Source organism: Danio rerio, chromosome 6 (assembly GCF_052040795.2).
Source record: "Danio rerio strain M-AB ecotype USA chromosome 6, GRCz13ab, whole genome shotgun sequence".
Taxonomy (NCBI): domain Eukaryota; kingdom Metazoa; phylum Chordata; class Actinopteri; order Cypriniformes; family Danionidae; genus Danio; species Danio rerio.
Window position 1 is genome coordinate 9,192,411 of NC_141026.1, and position 17,474 is coordinate 9,209,884.

The following is a 17,474-nucleotide window of genomic DNA, read 5'->3' on the forward strand; positions in this document are numbered from 1 at the left end:
AGGCGAAAGTGCTATTCACTAAACCACCGTGCCACCTAATTGGAAAAAATGAAAGTATTTTTTACTACCAGTCTGTCAATTAAGTTAGACTTTCTCATTAATACTTTTTAATAATAATTCTGCATTAACCCTTATTACCAGATAATTATAATAGAGTGTACTGCCCAGACTTTAGACTTTAAACTATATATATATATATATATATATATATATATATATATATATATATATATATACATACAGTTGAATTATAATCCCCCTAAATTATTAGACTGCTTGCTTATTTTTTCCCCAAATTCTGTTTAACGGAGAGAAAAAATTTCAACACATTTCTAATCATAATAGTTTAAATAACTCATCTGTAATAACTGATTTATTTTATGTTTGCCATGATGACAGTAAATAATATTGGACTTGATATTTTTCAAGACACTTCTATACAGCTTAAAGTGACTTTTAAAGACTTAACTAGGCTTATTAAGTTAACTAGGCATGTTAGGGTAATAAGATAAGTGATTGTATATTGATGGTTTGTTCTGTCGACTATCGAGAAAAAAATATAGCTTAAAGGGGCTAATAAATTTGTCCTTAAAATGTTTTTTGTTTTTTATTAAAAACTGCTTTTACTCTAGTCGAAATAAAACAAATAAGACTTTCTCCAGAAGAAAAAATATATATTATATCAGACTTATTGTGAAAAAATTACTTGCTCTGTTTAACATAATTTGGGAAATATTTTTTTAAATAAATTCTACTTTTTGCTCAAAGAAAAACAAAAACAGGCAGAAGAAAGCTGGCAGCCAAATCTGCAAGGTCTGTAAAACTGAATTATGAATTTTAATTTTAGTGAACTAAATGAACATTTATAATCAACTGACAACCCTAAATAATATAATAAAAAATAAAATAATATAATATAATATAATAAATATAATTTAATATAATATAATATAATACAATATAATATAATATAATATAATATAATATAATATAATTTAATATAGTATAATATAACATAATATAATATAATTTAATATAGTATAATATAATATAATATAAAATAATATAATATAATATAATATAATATAATATAATTTAATATAGTATAATATAATATAATATAATTTAATATAGTACAGTATAATATAATATAATATAACATAATATAATGTAATATAATTTAATATAGTATAATATAATATAAAATAATATAATATAATATAATATAATAAATATAATTTAATATAATATAATATAATATAATAAATATAATATAATTTAATATAGTATAATATAATATAATATAATATAATATAATATAATATAATAAATATAATTTAATATAATATAATATAATATAATATAATATAATATAATACAATACAATACAATATAATAAAATATAATATAATATAATATAATATAATATAATTTAATATAATATAATATAATATAATTTAATATAGTATAATATAATATAACATAATATAATATAATATAATTTAATATAGTATAATATAATATAATATAATATAAAATAATATAATATAATATAATATAATATAATATAATTTAATATAGTATAATATAATATAATATAATATAATTTAATATAGTATAGTATAATATAATATAATATAATATAACATAATATAATATAATTTAATATAGTATAATATAATATAATATAATATAATATAATATAATATAATATAATATAATATAATTTAATATAGTATAATATAATATAATATAATATAATATAATATAAAATAATATAATATAATATAATATAATATAATTTAATATAGTATAATATAATATAATATAATATAATATAATATAATATAATATAATATAATTTAATATAGTATAATATAATATAATATAATATAATATAATATAATATAATATAATATACTAAAACCCTCGACTTTCATTGTGAAAATGTATAGAAGAGTGCTGAAAAAAATACAACACTGTTGTTCACCTTAACTTTTTTATTTATTAAATTTATTTCTACCTATTTATTTTATTTTGTCTTGTACAGTCGATTGTTCCGCTTCCACCTGTGTCTTCTTAATTCTGATGTTGTTGGCATTGTCTTCAGTGTATGATCTTCTGCGGTCCAGAATCTGCCGGTTTGTCTTAGTCGGGCATCTCAGCTGAGACCTGTCCACTATGGGTGACCCTGCCGGTATCTGTGAAGTACCAGTGGTGAAGCTCTCAGCATCACTGATGCACACAAGCCCTCACAGCACGTCAAGCTGCAAACCGTGTGAGGGACCCTAACCTAACCTACCAGACACCGCGAATCACTAAACGCATCGAAACACCCAGAGGAGTCCAGCGACCGACCAGCGACATGAGAACAACCGCTCAGAAAACCACCTGATGACCACACCGCAAAGTATTAAAAACCATGAGCAAACCAACTGACAATCACCAAACACATCCTATTGATGAAACAAGAGTGTGTGAAAAGGAAACTTACTTGTAAACTTGCTCTAGAACTATATACAGTATTTACAGTATATACAAATGCAGCATGTGGTGTGATTCTGCATGTGAGGACTCAGTGTCTGGGCCTCTTTCTTCTGGGCTCCACAGGCAGCGGCTCTTCACTGATGTCTACCTGGATTCGAGGAGCGATGCTGGAACCAGACCTGCTCTCAGTGATGATTACTCGTCCATCGGCCTGCACTGTCTCCTCCACTACAGGACACCCGAGTGTTTCCCACAGCCGCTGCTTGATATCCAGGCCCAGCTGCAGGCTGTATGGACGGCGATGACCACAGCGGTTCTTGGTCATGGGCTCCACCACAGAGCGGTAGATGTCCTGATAGACTTCAACGCTGCAGCCATGGATGGAGAGAGGCTCTGCCTGCTGACCTGCATCCACTGAAGACACTGTGACTGCTGGACGGAGGTCAGGAAGGACAGCCGTGTTCTTCAGGTGTCGCTCCTCCAAACCTGAAACAGAGACACAGCTGTAAGTGTGGTCTAACCTGACCACAGCTGCAGGATCCAGAACAGAAGAGACGCCCTCCACCCAGAAGTCTTTCAGGCGTGCAGGAAGAGCTCTGGTTCTTCTGCGGCGACGCTGCTCCATGAAGATCAACTTAAATCAGACAAACTGATGAAACTTGTCAACTTGGAGAGTTAAAAGAGCTTCAAGCAGAGGATTCAAGACTTTCAGAGAGTTGTGTGGATTTAAATGTGTAAACTCAGGTTGCCGTGGTGACAGAATATTGAAATGGTTTAAATGTAAACAGCTCTTGATCAGCAGTAAGTCAATCAGAGCAGGAGAAGAGTTCTTCTCCATTACTTCTCTAGTACCAGTGTTGTATTTTTTACAGCAAATATACATACATGTGGTGTAAACTCAACTAAATCAGTGATACAGAAACATAAAGAAACATTTTGATTTAAATATGCCTCAAATTAATTAGGCTCAGTAGATATTTATTATGATTCATTATTTTAAATCCAATATCAACTAAAGATCTCTTGAAAAAGCTTTTTAAAATGTCCACATGCAATGAGATATATGCACACAAACTTTGAATTTCTCTTTCATTTAATTTTTTTAATTAATTTGAAAATAACCCATAGAGAAAGTCAGTAAGAGCAAGCGGAATCCTCTGTCGGCTGTGGCTTCAGTGTGACTTCAGCTAATCAGTTTTGGCCAGTGCAAACACGTTTTCATGAGTTTAACAACCAGCAAGAAAACACACAATCTGACGTAAGTGAAGTCGTCTCTCACTACTGTATTGTTTTTAAATGGAGGAAAGATTTTACAAGTAACTTTTTATTCTAAATCTTGGACGTTATTCTTAAAACAAAAAATGAGCAATAATAAGGTGTGAAGCACCAAAAGCGGCTCATATTAAAATGAATTTGAATAGTAATTTGGCTATTATTGTTTATTCTAAATATTTAACTAATATATTTTGGAACATTATAATGTGTGCTTTTGATGGCCATCCCACAAGCTAATCCAGCTAAAAATAGTGCTAAAAATTGCACTTAAATGCAATATTTAAATTTCACCGTTAAATAGAAAATGATGCGAATAACTGCAAATAAGTCCATTTTTGAGAAAAAGAATCACCCCTTTCACCAGGCTGGCTTCAGGCCTGGATCATCACTACCTGGCTGAAATACAATATTAAGTAGGTATCAGACCAAACAAGAAGCACTGCATTAAATTCCATTTTTCTGCACCGTCTTTAAAATATGGAAATTAATTTGACCCCAGAATTTTCAATGAAACTTTTGCGCTAGCCTGCTGCTAATGACGCTGCTTGCGTCTTTTTTCACACTTTAACAACCAATTGCATGCTTAAACCTTTTTAACTGATTATATTTGAATTACATCACAACATCCATGCTGTAAAAGGAACCATATCAGATTGAAAATAGTCACATTAAGGCAAGCTTTTACCGAGAGTTCATCATTGGCTGAAAAACACTATCTGTCCATATACTGTATAGCTCATTGAAGTCAAAATGATCAGCCCTCCTATGTTTTTTTTTCTCCAATATTTTGCAGGTCAGAGTTTGCCAAACTAGAACTTTACAACGCAGCAACATGCAAAACTTGTCGCACAAGCCTGCGTTTCCTGTCTTCTGCTTTCGCATGCGTTTGCATGGAAATCTATGGGGCTAAAAGTGCAGTGTGACCATGACTTTAGGCCCACAGCTATTTTTAGTTTATATGCTACGCCACGTTATCATTATTAGAAAACATCAGGTGAATTATATTTGTCATACAGATGCTATTTATTACAGGGTGTCCGCGGGGTCTTGAAAAGTATTTAAAGTTGATAAATCAGTTATGAGAAAATTAAGGCCCTTAAAAGGTATTAAAAAAATAATTGAGTTTTTACAAAGTCTTAAATTTTGTTCAAGCGATGTCCAAAGCGTTTGACTCCAAAAAAGCATACATACATTTATGTTTCTCCTAATATTAACAATGGCATGCTCAATTCATGCGTTTGGTTTGGGCTGGGGTGCATCTGGCCAAGCTCCTCCTCTGCAGCAGGACATATTGTATATAAAGAGTTTATTTGCAAAAACAGAGAACACCTTTTTTTTTTTTTTTTAAGAGAAGTGCGTTAAAGAGAACACTTGCAAAAACTAGCATGATGTATGGAAATGACAAAAACTGTGGATTTTAGTAGTTTTCAGAAACTATGTTTTTATATTATGTATTAAAGATTTGTTTAAAGATAATTATGTGAACAAAAAAAAAAATAACCTCTTCGTTAAAATATAAGACGTTAAGAGATGGTGTCCATTTCACTGGCCACACAATGGATGAAAACAATGAAGAGATATAGTAGTATGTTCCAACTCATTATCTGCATTAGATGGTTTTTACAGTGATTAAAGAGATCATCTTTAAGACAGGACTTTCTATATGAAATTTGTACAAAATTTATACTGAATTGAAAGAGAAACAACGTTTATGAATGCCTACTCATGTACAGGAGTAGAGGTGAATGAGTTGGCAGAGAAGCTGACTTAAAACTTGCTCAGAGAAAGGCTGTTGTTATTTCACAAATCAGTTTAATGGTGAAGGGATTGATCGAACAGGTCTATTGATCGAAGGTTTGGGAAGAAATGTCACACTTCCTTGTAAAAGAATTTTGTATAATTTTCTAAATACACAGCAAAATCATTGGTGTTAAATTTCAAGTGTTGTGATAATTCAGAGTAAAGTGTTAAAATTCTAGAGTTAGATAAAGGTAAACTAACCCTCTCGGTGTTAGAAGCTGATTTGCCTCCTTGTCATACAGAGTAACATGTATCTACCTTTGTCGAAAACCCTTATTTTGAGAAACTAATCAGAGTGTCTGATCTCGCCCTACACCCTCATTCACCTGGCCCTTAAATTGGTCAATTAGTTTAGTCCAGACAGAGCGAATGACCACAAATAAGTGAATTCAGACACCTGCTGTTGAACACCTGCTGTTAACAAGCACAATCACTGAAGAAATAAGAAATTGAAGGAAGAAATAAAACTACAGACACAGCCTCACACCAAACCAACTGAATTAAAACAGAGGATTAAACAACTCCATTAAATAATAGTATAAGCAGCTTCACTGATTACAGTTTGACTTCATTTCTGTAAGAATGTTTGACAATGAACAGAGGTTTATATTTTTTTATTAAAAATATTTCATTTGACCTCACCATCATGGAGATCAGAGGCTGCTTATTTGAGCTCTTGAAGCTTTTCGCTTATGTCCTAATGTTTCTCTGACTGTTATAGCTGTGTTCCTTAAACTCGTCAGTTATAGCAAGAAAGGTCAAGAGAAACTAAACTGTTTATGCTTAATTGTTCTAGATATAATTTCAGGTGTTTGATAAGTTGATTGATAAAAATATGCAAATATAGTTGCACTATACTGCATGGGACAGTACTATTGGCAATCTGCTACTCTTCATAGAAGATACATCAAACAATTAGGATGCAATAAATAATTAGAGTGTCATGCACTAAACATTCAAGCTCCATCTTGTGCATTATCACACACAGACATCAAGAATCAGGATATGAACCTCAACCGTGGTTGCTAAAAAGAAAAGCTGTATAGTTCATGCCGCAATGCATGCTGGGTACCAGCATAGTATAAAGCTCCCAGCATGCATTGCAGCATGAATAAATTATGCAGCTTTATGTTCTTACAATCTCTTTCTTTTCCTGTATTTTGTGTTGTTTTTGGGAGGTGATATTTCAGTAGTGTTTTTTTTACTTGATTTTTATTTTTTTGTTTGTCACCATCATTGAGATTCAAAGACTAATTGTTGATGTCTGGGTGTTTTTGAGTTTTGCCATAGATGAAACATTGTCATTGTTAATGGTGATTTTAAACCTGTTATAAGGTCGTTAATTGTTGGAGCTTCAGTGGTTTCATTTATGTATATTATTTATTTCTCAAACATTACTTAAATGATACTGAATTAAAAAACCAGCAGGAAAGGATGGCTATGATATCATAAATAATCTCTTCAGACTGACACTTTTATTTTCTTTTGGCTTTCCATGCTGTATGTATAAATAGTGTGATTAACACTAACTATAAGAGCCAAAATAAAAGACAGTTATAGTAAGAAGTTGAAAAACCTGACTAAAGCAGACTCTGTCCTCCATCATGGTGACTTCAAATGAACAACAGAAATTTCATTAAGAGCTTTTGTTCACATGACAGAAATCAAGTCAAAGGTCAGTAATAAGTAAAGCTCCATGATAAGTTGTTTAATGTGATGAGTTTTTTTAAAGATGTTGAAAAATAATTTTTTTATTGTTTAATTTGTTTTATTTGTATTGATTATTATTTTATTTAGAGTTTTTTTCCCCCCCAGTTGATTTCATCTTTGGTTTTGGCTTGTTTTTCTTTCATTCTGCTAGTTAACTGTTGTTCATCAATAATTCTCAATCATCCTTTAATTAGACACTTAATTGTCTCATTAACTTCATCACTGTCTGAGTGTTTAGCCCTCTGTAGTGAGGACACTAGTTAGGATTTTGCTCTGGAATTTAAGGCTTAAGTGTGTTTGAATGAAAAATACAGACTATGGGATGTATTTTTAACAGAAATATTCTGGAAACGAATGTATTTACTGTACGAATGTAAAATGTTGAAAACGGCAGATTACTGGCAACCACTGCTGCCAGTATTTTGACATACATTTAACAGATATTTTACACAATAAGAGTTTGCTAATTAACACTCTCTGAGTGTTCAACATTTTAACACTTTCAAAAGTGTTATTTTAACACTTACAGTGGTTCCCATATAAACACTGAGGGAGTGTTAATTTTAACTCTAAGGTTGTTAAATCTACCAAATCTAAAATGTGCAGTGTGAGATCGATAAAAAAATACAGACTGTTAAATGTGTTTTTAACAGAAATATTCTGTAAACTGAATTTATGAATGTTAAAAACAGCAGATTTCTGGCAAGCACAGCTGCTGGTATTTTTCCGTAAAATCTAAAACTGAAAAAAAAAAAAAAGAAAAACAGCAAAACGGTTTTTGTGTCACCATTGTGGAGGATAATAGCGTCTCTGTTCAAGTCCGAGATGAACTGAGCATATTTGATGTTATGCTGCAGCTTCTTTTGTTTAAGGGTACCTGTGTAGTTACTAATGCAGTCAAAATCTGTTTGCTAATTGCAATCTCTCATGAAAACATTATTGTATCTAAAGACTTTACATTTTTGTGCACTAAGCAATGATTTTGTAAAATGAACAATGTATTAGTGTATTAGTATATTTAGTTCATGAAATATCCATGTTTTTCACAGAAAGATTCTGGCAACCACAGCTGCTGTTATTTTTTCGGAAATTTAACAGATATTTTACACAATAAGAGTTTTCTAATTAACACTCTCTTGGTGTTGACAATGTTAACACTTTCAAAAGTGTTATTTTTAACACTTCCCATATAAACTCTGAGGGAGTGTTAATTTTAACTCCAAGGTAGTTAAATCTACCTAAAATTTGCAGTGTACTGTGCGACAGCTATATTTAGTATCAAATATAATATTGATAATAGTCTCACATTAATAACTATAAAATACTTAACTTATTTCATTGGTGGTTGATTAAGATACATTAATACATACCAGATAAATAGTATTTTAAAATGTTATTTTCAATGTTGAAGTTTAAGGTGAAAACAGTGATTTTGAAACCTAAAAAGAGGTTGAATAATATGAAAAATAAATAATAGAAAGGTAGTACATTTGTTTAAGTATGTTAAATTATTAGTTTGACAAGGAAAGAGGAATTTAAACAAAATTATATATATTTTTTGGAAATATGACTAAAGGACATAAAAGTGCCCGTAGTTGAAGAATTGCCCTTATACTAATCATTTAAAAAATAAAAATCTCTTTACAGATTGACATTTGTCTGACCCCATAGCTCTTTGGTTAGTAGTTTTGGAAAAATATAAACGTTTCAATAATGTTCACGTATACTTTCTATGTGAATTTACTGCAAAGTCACATCCATAATGCTGAAATAGCTCGTTTGTAATCTTCTATCTAGGTTGGCCTACATGTCTGTCTGTCTCTTATGTAGAGCAGAGAGCACCTGATGTGCTCGATCTCTCAGGCTGACCTTGAATGATCCGTGCGCGCGCCTTGATGAGATTTAGCTTTAATCCATGACGCTTCAAATCCACCAATCGTCTCGCTGTCCGAAAGAAGATCAGGGCCGCTAAATGGTGTGAGATCTTCAAACCTCCACCACTTACATCACAGTCAGTCTGTCCATTCAAACAGAGGAAACGGGAAAACACAGTCCGCGTCCTTCGATGAGTCCTGATTTAAACTTTTTATCTAACTGAACAGTTTAAAACGACATGATGCGTCGTTTCTCTTCGACGACTGGACGCTCAGTTAGAAAGTTAAACTTGGGATAAACTACCTGGAGGACGAGTGCAATAAAGGAACTTGCGTTATCACTGAAATTACACAATCATGAATGCGATCAGACTGAACGCGTCCATGTCCGAGAACTCAATCTATCGTTTTGCGGTTTACGAGAACCCGCTTTATGAGGAGTACAAACCCCCGGCCAGGGACCTCATCCAGCTGCCCAGAGCCCTGCTGTACCTGCTCATGGCCGCCGTGGTGGTGGTCGCCGTCGCATATGCCATCGTGGGACATTTAATCAAAGACCTCGCGCATGACATCTTAGGTAAATCTGCTGACAGGCGCATTAATTATGCTTGCTTGTGAAGATATTGACCATGTTGACTGGTCTTCATAGTTTTGGAATGGTTGACCAATGGTGTTGGGGAAATAGTGGAAGTAGACTATTTTCCTATATCTGCTTCTGCTTCTTCATTGTCATTATTATTACGAATATTGATTGTTAATCTATATTGGATTAGCAAACGGACAAATTAGTTATTTTATAGCCTACCCTAAGCGCTTATTAATTAGTTTTTAAGTTTCTAAATTTGGAAATCTAGCAGGCAAACCTCTTTTAAACAACATGTTTGGTTTTTTGCATGTAGTTTATAAGTAACAAATTTTATCTGGCCATAATGATGGAAAGCTCCAACCTCAGATTAGTGTGGAAAATGGTTACATAAAAGGGATTTGATCTTACAACACCTGTCAAAAACAGGGCATATTTAAAAAAAAATAGTTTTTAAATGTATTTTAGGACTTTTTAAATAACTGCATTTGAATGTAGTGATTTCATCATCACTCTCAGAAATAAATTTACAAAATCTGTCACCGAGGTGGTACCTTTTCAAAAGGTAAACTTTTGTTCCACAGTTCCTTACAGGTACATTTTTATACCTAAAAAGTACAAATGTGTACCTCATAGTACCATAAAAGGTAAAAAAAGAGAACATTAAAGGGACAAAAGTGTACCTTAAATGTACTAATGTCCACCTGTAAGGTACAAAAATAAAAGGTAGCAGCACACACAAATAGAGTGGGTAAAATAGGTATTGAACTTGTTGTGATTTTTCCTGGCTAATATATTTCTAAAGGATCTGTTGACTTGAAATTTACCCACATTTTAGTTAAAATAAAAAATACCAATAAATAAAAATAAAAAACCTGAAAAATGTGTTGTGTAATAACAATAGAGTTATACAAGGAGAAAGTGCTGATCTACTGAAATGTATTTAATACTTTATATCAAAGGCTTTCTTTGGTTAATGACTCCTCTAATGGAGTCACGTGCATTGGTCAGATGTCTAAATCTAGAAATCTTGACAGTTCTGTGGCTCTCTACTATTAACTCTAATATCTAGTTTTTATTTTCTATTGGATTTAGATCAGGTGATTGGCTGGACCATTCTAGAAGCTTTAATTTCTTTCCTGAATCCATTTGGGAGTTTCATTAGCTGTGTTTGGGATCATCGTCTCGCTGTCCACCCTGGTTTAATTTCTTTCTTTATGTGTTCAATACTTTTCTATATGTCCTTTCAATTTATAACACACAGTTGAAGTCAGAATTATTAGCCCCCATTTATTCCACAATTTCTGTTTAACAGAGAGATTTTTTTTACATCACATTTCTAAGCATAATAACTCATTTCTAATAACTGATTTATTTTATCTTTGCCATGATGACAGTAAATAATATTTGACTAGATATTTTACAAGACACTTCTATACAGCTTAAAGTGACATTTAAAGGCTTAACTAGGTTAGTTAGGTTAACTAGGCAGGTTAGGGTAATTAGGCAGGTGATTGTATTATAATGGTTTGTTCTGTAGACTATCAATGAAATAACCGCGTAAAGGGGCTATTAAATTTGACCTTAAAATGTTTTTTTAAAAATTAAAAACTGCTTTTATTCCAGTTAAAATAAAACAAATAAGACTTTCTCAAGAAGAAACAAATATTATCAGACAAACTGTAAAAAATGTCTTTGCTCTGTTAAACATCATTTGGGAAATATTTACAAAAGAAATAAAATCAAAGAGGAGCTAATAATTCTGACTTCAACTGTACATTTTCTAAAACTAGTTTTGTTTTCTTTGTATGTATGGGTAAGATTGTTTTTTACTGACATGTCAACAGCACCTTTAGCAATAAATATCTGAGAAAAATGGTGATGTGTAAATAATACTTATTTTACCGGGTATATATAAACAGCTTGTTATCTTCCAACACAATCTCACGGTAATTTGTATGTAATTTTTTATCTTTAGCAACTCATTTATGTGATTTCTTACAGTTTCATTTATACTTTTAATGATTTGCTCATCCTCCAATCATGGCTCTGTTTAGGGGTGGGGTTTGGGGGTATGCCTATTGTTAAAAATAATACGTTTACATACAAATTTAGTTCTATGAATTTGTATGAATAAACCTCGTTTCTGTTATACGTAAAATAGTTACTTTTCCTCTGGAAATTGGGCTGTACTTTCTCATGCTTTCAAATGCATTTCTAAAAAATTCAAAGGCATTTCTAATGCTCTCATGGCCTTCAGTGGTCCAGCCTGTTCAGATTGCTCAAGGAACTACAAATCTGCCACTTTAATGCACTACATATGCCATCATGCACTTCACTCACACACCTGGTCCAAATCCCCGTTGATTGCAACACACAGCTGAAGCAGTATAACTTTAAACACAGCGCACACACATACACATGAGTTTTGTTTCTGTTTTAGAGCATCACATGCTTTTTCCTCGCCTTGTCTAGCCGTGTTTTGACCCTTGCCTCTCTTGGCTTACCGTTTAGATTGATTCTTTGCTGTCTGTACTGACCTTATGCCAGTTTTGACTATTATCTTGGAATACTTTTATGCTCCTGTTTGACCGTTGCCTGTCTGACTACTGTCCTTAATAAACTGCTTGTGTATCCTCAATGTCCAGCGTGCTTACATGACAAATGTAAGTCAACAGATACCGCATTTAGGATGAAGGATGTGAAGGGTGATAACTTTAACTATAGTGCTAAAAGTTGTAAAGTCTAATGATAAAATTCCAAAACAAATTTTAGGCACCTATTATAGTTTTTATCCTTTTGTCTCAGAAATAAGGTACAATTTCATAAAGGATAAAAGGTACTAATGTGCTCAAAGTGTACCCACGTCCTATGCCAGCTTCAACTGGTTTTTGTCCTGTTTGTATTTGTACTGAAAGACATTTTGTCACCCTTTTATTGTGACATTGCGCTGCCATCCTTATATTGTCTGTGTGTGTTTTCAGATTGGGTTTTGGGTCCTGATGAGGAGATGTTAAAGGCCAACAGTGAGGCGGGTGATAACGGTTCAACACACATGCCCCAAGGCCTCACTCACTCCCACCCCAACGCCTTCCACGTGTGGGATCAGGACGACGTGGTCATCCCGCTGTCCCCGGAGGACAGTCCTCAGAACAGCCCTCTTCTGGCCGTCATCCCATTCATCCCTCACTTCTTTCCAGCCTCTCACAGTGTGCTTAACAGCCCCTCACTGCCACAGCCAGGAGAAAACAGGAGTCCCACTAAAACCACGCAAGACGCCTACGTCTTTCCTACACCCAAAATCACCAGACAAAGCTCCACTTTTTCACATCATTCCGTATCGTTCCACGACTTGTAAAGGTTACATGACTGAACGCAGACTAAAGTGAAGTACATAAAAAACATACATTACCTGAGTAGTCTTGTCGTTGATCCCAGTTGTAAGAGCAACAAAAAATGAGGAAAAGTGGATCCTGCATGGACCCAAGTCGCACAGAAATCAGTCAAGTTTGGTGAAGGAAAAATCATGGTTTGGGGTTACATTCAGTATGCAGGCGTGTGAGAGATCTGCAGAGTGGATGGCAAAATCAACAGCCTGAGGATGTAAAGACATTTGTGCTGCCCATTACATTACAAACCACAGGAGAGGGCAAATTCTTTAGCAGGATAGTGCTCCTCATACTTCAGCCTCATCAAAGTTCCTGAAAGCAAAGAAGGTCAAGGTGCTCTAGCATTGGTCAGCCCAGTCATCTGACATAACTATTATTGAGAATGTCTGGGGTAAGATGGAGAAGGCATTGGAGATCAATCCAAAGAATCTTGATGAACTCTGGGAGTCCTGCAAGAACCCTTACTTTGCCGTTCCAGATGACTTTATTAATAAGTTATCTGAGTCATTGCAGAGATGTATGGATGCAGTCCTCCAAGCTCATGGGAGTCAAACACAATATTAATTCTTTTTCCACTGCACCATCACTTTATATTCTATACTGTACATTATTTCTGTTGAGTGTCAAGACTTTTGTCTCGGCAAAGGCAGAACTTATTGTCCTAATTAAATAATAAAAAATCAAGACATGATCATACTTTATTGTGGTAAAATAAGCGTAATCTAGAGGCCTTTGCCTTTCATATAAACCACTTCTGATACCAAATGATCAAATAGAAGTCAAGTTGTTATTTGTTGTTCCTAAAATGTGAATAGGCAAGACTTTTATCAGGTAGTGTACATATAATAATTGGTAAAACTTTACAATAAGGTTCCATATGGCAGATAATTGATAACAAAAAAAAAAGCTCGCAAAAAAGTTTTTGTTTCAGAAAGCTTGACAGATTGGTCTGATTCTGAAATAGTGTTCTGGGGCAATGCTGTGGGTTTTTAGTGTAAGACAAAATTGATCTGGCTATTTAATGTACATTTTGACCATGGCCAATTTTTGCGCAGTATATTAAATTTCACCAGACACTAGTGAGTACTCTTAAAACACTTGAAATATGCTAAATATTTATGGGAGCATTTTGTGATATTATAAGCTCAACTCTATTCACTCATCCGTTATAAAGATGAAAATAAAAATCTTTTAAATCTACAGTCCAAAAAAGGAAGAAAGAATTAAAACAAAAAAAGAGGAGAGTAAATGACCACTTAATTTCAAGTTTTGTGGTGAACTTTCTCTTTAGTTGGTAAAATAAATAATACATTATAAAAAAAATACAAGTTAATATTATTAACTTTATATATTGTTATTTATATATAAAATATAACTTTATATTACTGCTAATATTTATTGAAAATTAACTTACAATGAACAGTTATCTGTCATTAGATGAATAAATACTGTAACAGTTCAACAACCTGGATTTCATAACAGATTTGAGCAAAATTGAGATATTTTCTTGATGTCGACTCTACAAAGACTATTGCAAAATCATGCTCTATTCCATTAACCAATTTAATACACGTAAAACAACACTTCCAACTCACGTCACAAAAGTCGTGACAAGAAGTTTACATAGCCATTATATTGGTAACACTTTAGTTTAGGTCACAATTCATGCCATTAGCTACTGATTTATTATCATTAAGATATTAACTGTTCACTAATTATAAATTCATTCATTCATTCATTTTCTTGTCGGCTTAGTCCCTTTATTAATCTGTGGTCACCACAGCGGAATGAACGGCCAACTTATCCAACACCTTTTTACGTAGCGGATGCCCTTCCAGCCGCAACCCATCTCTGGGAAATAGTAGTTATAAAGTACGATCTTATTCTGCATCCATACCCAAAACCTAAGCCTAACCTTACTAACTAATAAAAAACAGCTAATTAGTTGTTTATTAAGCTAGTTGTGTTCGTTATTGGTTTGTTATTACCGTGAATTGTGACCTAAACTAAAGTGTTACCATTATTTTTTAATCGAAGGAGACAGGGGTGTTATATTTAGGTGTAATTATGGAAACATGTCATCTGCGATCTGTGGATTCAGATTTGTTTTGGATTAGCAGTTTAAACTTTTTCGAGTCAGGGAGCCAGTTTCTACAAATGAACGCATAGACAAACCTGTAAAGAATGATCAGACATTTTACATACGTCAAGTATCCAGTAAATGTGAAAAATATTTTCATTGCAGTTTTGAATCTCCTGTAAAAAAAAAAATTGAGAACTTGCTGCAAATTCAGCAGATATTTTCATTCACGCAATATGAAACTAAGATAATGAAAATGCAGCTAATGTTAATTACATTAATTAATTAATGGAACATTATTGTAAATGGTTACCAAACAGCTCCCCTAAAAATGAAACTGTCATCATTTATGTAGGATGTTATATTCATTCATTCATTTTGTTGAATTATTTATTTTAAGTAATGATCGAACATATTCAGCTTAGCATGATCCATTTCTTTAAATAGAAATGAAAAATAGATGGAACATTTTCTTTGATAAACACCCAATGAGGGTGTTGACTACATTTACCATCGCACCCTTTGCTTTTCTACTCGTCTGCAAAAGCTGGGCTTTGTCCTGTGGAGTGTGTGAGGATCAGTGACCTGTCCTCAAAATAGGTGCTGGTGACCACAAACAACCTCAATAAGCAGAGAGCCGTATCAGTCCAAGCCGCATTACCGGAACGTGGTTGCCCGGTAATACAGGGACAAGGCAGGACTGCAAAATCACGTCTGTAGGATTGTGCCAATTCAGGAGAAGCCTTCCCTCCTGGAGCCAAAATGCATCCTCGGAACATATCTGAACCATCGGATCGTTCACTTTGACGCAGGATAACCAGCGTTTGCAGTTCATGGATTTGCACGGAAATATTTTCGATTTTGTGCTTTATTTCAATGACCAGTGAAACTGGATTGGATTCAAAATCCAAAGTGTTACCGTCAAGAAACATTGCAGGAGTGTGTTCATGTTCCTAAATTAACACTTTCAAAGTGTTAAATGCACGCAAAAAAACAAAAGTCTTTCTTTCAAAGGGACTTTTTATTTACAACAAACATTGTTAATAGTGACACCGCTGGTCATTAAGTGAACTGCAGTCAGCAACTTATTGTGCACGGAGACTGAATGAGATTCAATGTCCTAAAATGCTCAAAGGGGGTTATAAAGAAGTTGGAAACGCTGTGATATAATGATAAAGAACATGTGAAGAGCAACATTTATGAATATGTATATAGTATGCGTTTCCTCTCTATAACATAATAAGCACAAAACACAACTGGTGAGAAAACAGCAGTAAAGAAAGCATCTGTTCATAGTGATATAGATTTGTTTGCTCAAGCTGTGAAACTCACCATCAGTGTCAACGTCATTTAAATGACAAAGTCTGTAATGATTACAGTAGTGATTATAAATGATATATCTATAATGATATATTCACAGGGGTGCACTTAATGGTCGGAATACATGATTTAAATGAAAATTGTGCACTATATACGGCACTAGAGAAGCACTTTTGTGGACCAATTCCGCTTCCTCATGAATACATATGAGGAACAAGCACCAACTCCAGCTTGATGTTGAGAACATTGATGATGTGCTCCCCTGTATATACAGATGCTTTTTATTCATCAAACATGGATATTATTGTACAGAATATCTGTATCTGCATTATCTTAAGCATTTCATGTATCATAGAATGCAAATAAATATCAATTAATACTTAAAGTAAGACAGCGTAGCCTTTTTAAGAGCGGTAAAACGGAAAAGGTATTTTTCTTCGTTTCTAAAAGTGGTTGTGTACTAATGCAATTTTCTCAAGTTACACATTGACAGTTTATTGGTCACCTGATGGCAGGTGTGGCAAAAATTAATTCATTAAATATTAGATGCTTTTCCTCTTTCAGGCCGAATGGTTCTCTTTGCTTAACCGTTCCATTCTATACCAGTCAGCACAGATACGGTTTAATCTTTCACGGTGGTGCTGATAACACTTTCTGGACTGTAATACTAACATGTCAGTTGTCGTAAACGGCTTTATGGAAAATGGTGGCTCGTGGAGAGATTTTAAGTGTGTCTCGAATAGGGGTAACACATTAAAAGTGCCACCATGTCTTTTAAAAAGTCTAAACTTTTTTCCATTCGGTGTCTGTCTGCAGTAAATAGAAAACAATGTAAAGATGTGATGCGCCTCATTGAAGAAGCTGACAGATGTTTATGAAACTGTTCTGCTCTTTCAGGCTACGTCTACATTTATCCAGATAAATGCTCCATGTACACTAGTTTTCAATTCTTTTAG

At 33.4% G+C, this 17,474-nt stretch overlaps 1 protein-coding gene across 2 annotated transcripts; it reads left to right on the forward strand.

Moving 5' to 3' along the window:
* The first annotated feature begins 6,741 nt into the window (after positions 1-6,741).
* LOC147843362 (uncharacterized) lies at positions 6,742-17,474 on the forward strand. 2 transcript variants are annotated; one of them, XM_087256598.1, is made up of 3 exons: positions 6,742-9,723; positions 12,714-13,114; positions 15,131-17,474. In XM_087256598.1, exons 1-2 carry the CDS (start codon positions 9,504-9,506, stop codon positions 13,085-13,087), a joined length of 594 nt encoding a protein of 197 aa, XP_087112724.1. In that variant the 5' UTR covers positions 6,742-9,503; the 3' UTR covers positions 13,088-13,114; positions 15,131-17,474. The 2 variants fall into 2 exon arrangements, with proteins under 2 accessions (XP_087112724.1, XP_087112723.1); XM_087256597.1 differs by lacking the exon at positions 15,131-17,474 and having other exon boundaries at positions 12,714-13,802.

What these genes read in the sequence shown, in the direction of transcription:
- LOC147843362 (XM_087256598.1), top strand. Translation starts at nt 9,504, where the DNA reads ATGAATGCGATCAGACTGAACGCGTCCATGTCCGAGAACTCAATCTAT. An exon ending in CCTCGCGCATGACATCTTAG is followed by an intron (nt 9,724 to 12,713) that starts GTAAATCTGCTG and finishes GTGTGTTTTCAG; the next exon opens with ATTGGGTTTTGGGTCCTGAT.